General features: G+C 38.5%; 2 protein-coding genes across 2 annotated transcripts in view; both read left to right on the top strand.

Annotated features, from left to right (window-relative positions):
• Positions 1 to 3964, top strand: part of mri1 (methylthioribose-1-phosphate isomerase 1) — a 12652-nt gene extending 8688 nt beyond the window's left edge. Inside the window, exon 6 of the mRNA XM_053229867.1 lies at positions 1 to 3964. This exon is cut by the window's left edge and continues 1568 nt beyond it. The gene's annotated coding sequence lies outside the window, so the exon portion shown is untranslated.
• A 1487-nt stretch (positions 3965 to 5451) lies between these two features.
• The window catches only part of zgc:158803 (LUC7 domain-containing protein), a 10573-nt gene continuing 6024 nt past the window's right edge, over positions 5452 to 10000 (top strand). The window contains exons 1-3 of the mRNA XM_034300071.2: positions 5452 to 6198; positions 8246 to 8340; positions 9800 to 9898. Of these exons, the coding sequence (XP_034155962.2) occupies positions 6138 to 6198; positions 8246 to 8340; positions 9800 to 9898 (255 nt within the window). The 5' untranslated portion in view covers positions 5452 to 6137. The remainder of the gene's footprint in view (positions 6199 to 8245; positions 8341 to 9799; positions 9899 to 10000) is intronic.

The raw sequence follows: 10000 nt of genomic DNA, 5'->3' as shown, positions 1-10000 counted from the left end.
GGAAAAGTTCAGACTTTCATGTCGTGCTCCTTCACCGACATGCTCTCGCTGTTTTTAACACCACGTAGTGATCAGTATTATCAATACCTCAGGAGCTGAAGCTGATCTGCAGTCTGTAAATGTGGATTAATTTCAGCCTAAAAATGAATCTGAAAGGGTGAAAAACAAGCAGAGATGAAATATCACAGCTTTTTTGTGATTTTTTTGTTTTAAAGACAAAAATTTTAGCGTCTCGTTTTCATATAGTTGTACATCTTGAAATGAAAAAAAAAGAATGAACGCAACGTACACTGACCTGTTATACACACCTCCTGCTAATCCACGATGAGCTAAAACACTACTACACACTTTCCTCCTCATCTGCATGGAAAATATTTAATGTTACATGTTTTGCCTCTAAACAAACTAACAGCAAGTCCATTTTAGAACAGAAATTACCCAGAATGCCATTGTGGCAATTAATTTACAAACCCAACGTGTGTAGTAACAGTATTGTTCTCAACTGAAATTTAAAGTAGACCAAGCTCTTGAGTTTTTATGGAGCCCCACACATGACATGCAGGTTAAAATATATATATATATATATATATATATATATATATATATATATATATATATATCTACACACACACACACACACACACACACACACAGTTCTGTGCAAAAGTCTTAGTCACATGCAAAGAAATGCTGTAGAGCAAAGACACCTTCAAAAATAATGAAATTAAATGTTTCTACATTAAAAAAATACTATAAAGAGCAGTAAACAGTAATAAATGAAACAAAGTCAGTATTTAATGTGACGATCCTTCGCTTTAAAATAAACCAGTATCTCAGGTGCAGTGTGTGCAGTTTTATAAGGAAATGATCTGTAAGTGTTACTGAGCATCTTGCGCCAAGACTTTTGCACAGTACTGTATATATCATGGCCATGTTTTGTTTTATTAATTCGTTCCCTTGTTTTAGGTAAATGTGTTCGAGTTAACGAATTAATAAAACACGCTTATGTGTTAATAAGTCGTGGAATATATATGTATATATATATTTTTCCCGCATGTCATGTGCGAGGCTCTGTACGTTTTCCTAATATGGCTTTTTTTTATTTTTAATTCTCACTGAAATGCCTGAACTGTCCTTTAACGCTAACCCAGTTCTTTGAGATCGTTAAATCTTATCTAAATGGGTAGATAGCTAGTGGTAGTCGTAGCTGGAGTGAGTAAACGGTGCTATGGAGCTAGACGTTACACTATACCTCACTAGATTACCCAGAATCCTCTGTTCCTACTGCTTATAATTGCTTTTTTTTTTTTTTTTTTCCCTCAGTGAAGTGCAGGACTATGTGATGTCTCACCATAAACGCATGCACATACACACGTAGGAGGAAACTCGCAATCCAGCCAGGGCCTTTACTCCTTATACAGGATGTGAATGAAGCTAATGTTGTAGATCGCTAGCATGTAGCCATTAAATCATGTGTCAGGTCAGAGTGATGGTGAAAACAAGACGAATCAATTGGGAATGTCGACATTTTCCTCAGATGTGTTGATAAATTACTAAGAAAAGCTTCTTATGGCTAATATTAGTGCGTAATTTCCTAATTTTAGCCTCAATCGCTAACCGAACTCTCACTCGTTCCACCATATTGGGGAAAAAAAGAGTAACAGTGCATCACAAATTGTGTAAATTGGATCAGAAAAATTCTTCTGAAGTACTAAATAGTACAATAGCGAATAAACACAGCAAACGCTTAACCACATTTAAAAGCAGCACATATGATGAGGTGATTAGCATGAATGAAATATTTAACGATGCTAACAGAAGGTTGAAGCTAATTTTGCCTTTTAAATGTTGTCATGCTAGCTAGCAACATTAGCTTTTTTCATTCTTAGGCCCCCAAGCCAGCGATGAATGTCTTAACGGTTAGCAGGTGCATGATGATAATCGGTAGCGTTGGTGTTTTGGGCGTACGAGCTCAGTAAAAGCCGATCCTGATTGTGTCTCCGTGTTGCTGAATGTAGCAGAGCCAGTTCTCTTCACTGCCACCAGCACAAGTGTTTGAGCACGTCCCGGTACCATTGCCATTACCCGTTACCATAGCAACAAGGAGATCAATGTCTTAAGGAAAAGACAAAAAAAATAAAATAAAAAATGATGAAAGGATTGAAATGATTTTTTTTGCCATAAAATAAACTGGAAGTTCAGATAGGCTGTGAATTATTGTGTTTTTTTTTTCCTTCTTTATCTCAAAATGTTGCCATTATTTAATTTTTCTTATGATTTGCTTTGGGCACTTTTTATGGCGGTAAAGTGAAAGTTTTCTAGGAATGTTTTTGGATGGTTTGCACTACATCGCATTATTATCCACTTTATCAATATTATCAAGCAATAATTTAAAAGTTGTCCCATTTTTTTTTTTTTTCCCTTATGTATGACAAGCTAACGATGTAGTTAACTAGCTAGTCGTTAAAAGTCATTTATCTGGACAATGTGAAGGAGGAGTGATGGTGAAAACAAGACAAATCAGTTGGGAATATCAACATTTTCCTCGGATAACTTGATGAATTGTTAAGTTAAAGCTCCGTTCAGCTGAATTTATAGGTTCTGCCATTTAAAAAAAAGGTCAACATGTCTTTTCTTTTAGAGAATAGAGGAAAAACGAATGGATGGCTTGTCTGGAAAGGAAATGTAGCATGATGTAATGAATTAGTCAAAACATCTGTGTGTGTGTGTGTGTGTAAGTCAGTCGTATCATCGCTTGCATCATCAGAATACATCTGGATTAAGTTTCCCAGTGTTCAAATCCGAGAATGTGATCCTTGAGCTGACATTTCTACAGTACGTTGTGGTTTTATTGTTTTTAGAAAACAATATGTCTGTATTAGGTTTCTTTTTTTTTTTTACTTTGTATAGAAAAATATACACAAAACTGTAGCAAATATGTGATCATCCAGGAGTTCACTAGATTTCATTGACTCAAAAGGTACAAGGTTTGTATATTTCACGTTCACTATTGTTTAGCTGATTTTAATGTTATATATACGGTATACACACACCAAGTTGCCAGGTTCTGGGTTCTCGTGTACCTTGTAGCTACACGTATTGTCCATGTTTTTTTTTTCCAGATAAACCTTACAGGTCACTTTGTAGGTGTAAAACTACTGACTGTATTCAGGAGCAGACCTGATAAACTGGCAATTCAGTGTGTAAATATAATCTGTATGCTGTATATCTATGACTTGTGGTTGTTGGTGATGAAATTTGTTTAAAGGCTGTAATGGGAAGGCCTTCTTCACACACACACAGCACGTCTTCATACACCAAATAGCACGTCTTGGACATCCACGTGAGCCATGTGCCAATAATCAGCTACACGATATTTTATGATATATTCGTCACTCATTGTGTTGTCAAGTTCCTGAAGTCAGGCTCGAGGCTTTGAGGCAATTTGTCTTTTAAAAATTAAAAATGAATTTAATCTTATACCAGTCCTGTTGTTTTTTTTTTCTAGTAGAGAAAAATCACATATAATCATTTATCGGTCTCTGTCAAGGAAATCTGAGCTGGAATTAAAACAAGGATATGATAAAGTCATAGCGATTGTAGCGTGGTCCTTCGTAAGTAAGTGATGCCAATCGACTCCATGCTCCAAACCAATCAGAGCACAGCTTGCTGCTTTTTTGACCAATGGGAAGCGTGCTTTGGTGAACGACTGCGTGAGTTTGAAAAGACCTCCCCATATATGATATTTATTCTCATTTATTATAACCGATCATCACAGCTAGGTTCTGTTTTGTATAATGTGGGAAAAGATCGAGGAGAAAAAAAAACGCATTTGATTTTTTTTTATACATATATATATATATATATATATATGAATATAATACTGTATACAGCTTACATATACTACAAAACGTCTCTTTCACATCAATACAATAAAGAAGCAATGCATTTCTGGAGTCATTTATTTGCTGGTCAGTGATTTTTTTTCTTTTTTTATTTGTTATTATTGATTATTTTGCACACAGTGTCAAGCTTGTCATCAACACTGGCTTGTAGAATATAACAGTACTGCATTTAATCCATCGTGGTTGATATTTTATCCACACGCAGGCGTATTATTCACGCTTTATAGTGATCGAGTCACGGTCTGGATTTACATTCTGCATTTTAAAAAATGTTTAATTTAAAAAACAAAACAAAAAAAACAGACCATAGCTGAATGAGATTAGAGACTCATCATCAACATTTTGTTTTTATAGAATACATTTTTATTTGTAGAAGTTATTTATAAAAATGATTAATTAATAATCATTAATAATACATGTTTATATTTTTTGTTATTTGGAATTTTTTATTGATAAAATGATAGAAATATTTATATAAATATTATTCTATAGTATATACTTTATTATTTGGTAGCTATTAAATTAAATGTTTTTTTTTTAAATGAAACACAGAGTTGATCAACCACACACTCAAAAGTGTATCACGATATAATTTAAGTTGTAATTTAACAAATTTCAACACGACACTAAAATTGTAGTGTAATATTATTTTTAAATATTCTACTTAGCGTAATTTGCACAAGTTTGATGTTTAGAGCTCATTTCTTCATTTATATGTATGCTATATATTTCTGTATTTAACATTTTTATATACACTCTATGGCCAAAAGTATGTGTACCCCTTGTGTACCATCACACCTATATGTATTTGTCAAACATCTCATTCCAGAATTATGAACACAAATCCCCACAGCCACGCTCCACTCTTCTGCGAAGTCTTTCCACTAGATGTTGGAGCGTGGCTGTGGGGATTTGTGTTCATTCAGCTACAAGAGCATTAGTGAGGTCAGGCGCTGATGTTGGGATGTCGAGGAGGTCTGGGGTTCAGTCGGTGTTCCAGTTCATCCCAAAGGTGTTCAGTGGGGTTGAGGTCAGGGCTCTGTGCAGGACACTCGAGTTCTTCTACTCCAACCTTCACACACCATGTCTTCATGGAGCTCGCTTTGTGCACAGGGGCATTGTCATGCTGGAACAGGCTTGAGCCTCTTAGTTCCAGTGAAGAGAAATTGTAATGCTACAGGATACAAAGACTTTATATACAATTGTGTGCTTCTAACTTTGTGGTAAGAGTTTGAGGAAGAGCCACATATAGGTGTGTGTGAGGGTCAGGGGTGCACATACTTTTGGTCAGACAGTGTATGTATCAATCACAAGAATATTTATGATCTACAACATTTTCTTTATGAAAAGATTTCATACGTATGCTAAAGAAAAGAAGAGAGCATGCTAAGACGTGTCCACCATCGTCGCTGCTCAGTCAATACAGTCCAAGCAATACGACTTGGGAACGGAAGCGTTGCCAGTGACGTCACCACGTCACGGGTTTCAGCCAATCAGACGCCGGGTGCGATGACGCCACGCTTCCTGGAGGCCGCGTCGGCGAGGCGAGCGCGCGCGGTTCAGAGAGACGGAGAGAGAGAGAGCAGGAAGTTCGCAAACAGAAAAAAAAACAAACAAAAAAAAACCAACGATAAATTAAAAATAATTAAAACATTTTGTCCCGAATATGGATAACTCCAGAGTGTAACAGTTTGCGGGTCGCTATCGGAGCGGGGGAATCGTTTTGGAAGAAAAAAAAATATTATAAATATAAACGGAAGTTTCTCACCCCGTCGCCTACTAGCGCTAGCTTAGCCTAGCTTATTAGCTTAGCTTAGCCTAGCTTAGCATAGCTCGACTTTGCTAACAAGGCTAAGCTAACGAGAAAGAGCGAGAGAGAGAGAAAGAGGGAGGGAGGTGAAAAAGGACGGAAACATTCACACAGTGCTTGCTCGCTCATTTCTGTGTCTAAAATAAACATTTTAAAGCTAAACAGTTAGCGGAGAAGCGACACCATTTTGTTTTTAACATCCGGGTTCTTTTGTTGCTTCCAGTCAGAAAAGTTAAATTCGCCACACACATATATACAGACACACGCACGCGCGCGCGCTCTCGTTCTCTCTCTCACTCACACTCTCTCTCTCTCTCTCTCTCTCTGGCACGCGCTGAACTGAAGGCCTGCATGTGTCTGAGGAGAGAAACAACCACATTTTATAGTAATAATTATAAGAATTATAATTTATAACAGGGAAGATGTCGGCCCAGGCGCAGATGCGAGCCATGCTGGACCAGCTGATGGGCACAGGCCGAGACGGTGAGTGATAATCAGTGTGTGTGTGTGAGAGAGAGAGAGAGAGAGTGTGTGTGTGTGTGTGTTTCCTGATCAACCATGTTTAGCTTTAGCTTTAGCTTCTCCACTAAGCGCTGTGTTTCCTCATTCCTGCTCCATCAGATGTTTCCAAAACTCCTCAGCTGCTCCACAAGGGGTTTTATATTTAATCAGAGCAGAACATGGAGGGGTTCACACACACACACACACACACACACACACACGTGTATATATACATATATATATAATCTTACACAACATACACCTTCACACACACTATATATATATATGTATATATATAAATACATACACTATATGATCAAAAGTATGTGCACCCCTGATTTATCACACACCCATCTGTGTTTCTTGCTCAAACTGTGTTTCGAGTCCAAGACTTCACTAAGCTTCATTCTTGCATTGCGACAAGGATTGTGTTGTTTCCAAGAAGAAGAAGAAGAAGAAGGAGGAATATTGTGAAACTTTGGCCATGTGAAAAGAAAAGATAACACCGAAATTTTATTATTGTGTCCTTATTTTTCGACCATAGTTAGCGAGATCAATTCCCAAGACTGAGAAAAGTCAACGTCGATACAGAAAACGTCTAGAGACCACACTAGATAATAAACACCCTGAGGATTGTGTTATTATTATTATTGTTAAGGTATGAATTCATCATATATGTACACAATGTAGTGAAAAGTACGTGCACCCCTGATCATCGCACCCATATGTGGCTCTTCCTCAAACCTTTACCACAAAGTCTTTGTACGCTGTAAATTCATTTCACTGGAGCTAAGAGGCTGAAACCTGTTCCAGCATGACAATGCCCCTGTGCACAAAGCGAGCTCCATGAAGACATGGTGTGTGAAGGTTGGAGTGGAAGAACTCGAGTGTCCTGCACAGAGCCCTGACCTCAACCCCACTGAACACCTTTGGGATGAACTGGAACACCGACTGAACCCCAGACCTCCTCACCAACATCAGAGCCTGATCTCACTAATGCTCTTGTAGCTGAATGAACACAAATCCCCACAGCCACGCTCCAACATCTAGTGGAAAGACTGCGCAGAAGAGTGGAGCTCATTATAACAGCAAACACAGAGGGAATAAATCTGGAATGAGATTTTCAACAAGCACATATGGCTGTGATGGTACACAAGGGGTGCACAAACTTTTGGCCGTAGAGTGTATGAAAGGTGGAAAAGTGACGAGTCCATTCTGGTGCCTTTATTTCAGAGAGTTTGGTCGCTTTATGACATTATAATGAGCTTAAACTGTAAATTTACTCCTGTGTGATTAACCGTGTGTTTAACTTTATTTTTATTTCCGCTGTAGCAGGCGTTAACATGCGTAGCGGCTCTCGTTCCTTTCACGGTTCGATTCGGTCCTTGTTTCCATGGCTACGGTACGGTTCGGTCCGTATCACGGTTCACCGTGGAACAAATTTTAAACTAGGGCTGATGATGTAATATCGATAACGTGATAAATTATTTCATGTACGAAACTCTTTCTGGCGTCGTAACGAGCTCAACTCTGCCTTCAGAGCCTCGTCGCTTCTCTGTACTTCGAGCAACAGAGATGAACGTTTTTGTTTTTTTTCCTTTTTCTCCAGTGAAACCGTAGACATTATTCTAACGAGCTCTGGTGTGGATCGTTTATTTCTGTCGACACAAATGACACGCAAATAGTATTTAAAAAAAAAAAAAAAAACTAAACAAAACAAAAAAACGATGGTCTGTCTGAGGCGAGGAAAAAAACGCTTCATGCGCTTTCATGGAAAATTACAGACAAAAAAGAAATTTATCATGTGATTAGATGAAATCTGAACAATAACTTTTTTTTTTTTAACATTTATTTTTAATTTCTAGGTTGTCTTTAAACTTCACGACTATCTGAAACAGAGCAAAAGTCTTATTTTAAGAGAGTTTGTGATGTAGAGAGTTATGAATAAACATGAGAACGCATGCAGAAAGGTTGGAGTGGATTCTAGCTGATGTTGCCTCAGGAAGCTCGTGTTTTCTTGTCGTTCCAGGAGACACAATGCGCCAGAGGATCAAGTTCACGGATGAGAGAGTGTGTAAAAGTCACCTGCTGGAATCCTGCCCTCACGACATCTTATCAGGGACGGTGAGTGTGTGCGTCCGTTCGGCGACGGTTCGATTGAGTCTTACGGCTCGAGTGGAATTTATGGAGAGTTTTAAACGGTCTGTATTTTTACACACGCGTGACTGACAGCGGCGCGCTCGCAAACGATTTAATACGAACACGAGTCACTGATATCGAGATACATGATCTCTGAGAGTTTTATAACACAACGAACCAGCTGCTATTATCTCTCGTGTGTATTGCAGCGTAAGTTCACACAGTGGAAAGTATTTAAACGCCGTATATTACACTTCATTTTAAATCCCTCAGTGTCACCTTCAGACCACAAACCCATTAGAAACTCTTGTTTCTTCAAACCGATCGAGACCAGTGTAGTGCAAATAAACTTCACGAAATAAACAAAACTGTCGTTGGTAGAAAACGTCGTTTCTACTCGGATAGTCGCTGGAATCAGATCATCTACGCTCGCTGCCGAAAAGTTTTTATTAACGGGTGAAGATCCTCCTTCATGCCCCTTTTATCAAAGTCTGATCTCTCTGAGGCGTGTTTTATTTTAATGGACTGTGATGATTTAAACTCCTTTAGGACTCGTTGTTGTTGTTGTTTTTGTTTGTTTGTTTGTTTGGTTGATTCATATTCATATGAAAATATTTTTAATAAAATGAGGCCAGATTTAGTTTTAGATTTAGAAAACTTTTGTAAATTCTTCATATTTTGCTACATTTTAACCCGTTTAGCGCCATGAAAATAGCCATGGGAACTCGCATGGCGTTAAATTACAAACAAACAAACAAACAAAAACAAACAAATCCCCCAGAATGTAAATCTATTTATCGGTGAATTAAGAAACACGTATCTGACAGATGATGTTAACACTGTTTTTGAGTCGTGTAGATGTTTCCTCTTTAATAAAACATCATCTGGAGTCACATCTGCATCTGAGAAAAGCCGAAAGATTGACATTTTGTGGTGCTTTTGTACTTGACCTTATTTGTTTGCCATTTTGTTGTTGTTGTTGTTTGTTGTTGTTTGTTGTGTATGTTCCACTTACAGAGTTTAATCTCTGAGATACAGAGCTCATGACCGTTAACTCCAGAACTCCATCATAGAAATACCTGCATATTTAATATTAATATTTATTTCCAAGCTTATAAACCCTTCGCACTTCCTCCTCTTCCTTCTCCTCCTCTCTCCTTCTCTTCCTGTCTTTCCTCTCTTCCTGTCTTCCTTCTCTTTCTTCTCTTCCTGTCTTCCTCTCTTCCTTCTCTTCCTCTCTTCCTTCTCTTTCTTCTCTTCCTGTCTTCCTCTCTTCCTTCTCTTCCTGTCTTCCTTCTCTTCCTTCTCTTCCTCTCTTCCTTCTCTTCCTTCTCTTCCTTCTCTTCCTCTCTTCCTCTCTTCCTTCTCTTCCTTCTCTTTCTTCTCTTCCTCTCTTCCTTCTCCGTGTGATTCTCTGACGCCGTGTGATGTGTGTCCTGTGCAGCGTATGGACCTGGGCGAGTGTTTAAAAGTGCACGACCTGGCTCTGAGGGCGGACTACGAGATCGCCTCCAAACACCAGGAGTACTTCTTCGAGCTGGACGTAAGTGTGATGTCAGAACCCCGTGGACGCTCGGACGGCGTCCTGATCCGATCTCAGTAATCTGACGTACAGTCTGACGTACGACGAGCCGTTCACTCTTCT

This window comes from Pangasianodon hypophthalmus, chromosome 26 (assembly GCF_027358585.1).
Source record: "Pangasianodon hypophthalmus isolate fPanHyp1 chromosome 26, fPanHyp1.pri, whole genome shotgun sequence".
Classification (NCBI taxonomy): Eukaryota; Metazoa; Chordata; class Actinopteri; order Siluriformes; family Pangasiidae; genus Pangasianodon; species Pangasianodon hypophthalmus.
Note: the sequence above shows the minus strand (reverse complement) of the source record. Positions and strands in the feature narration are given on the sequence as shown.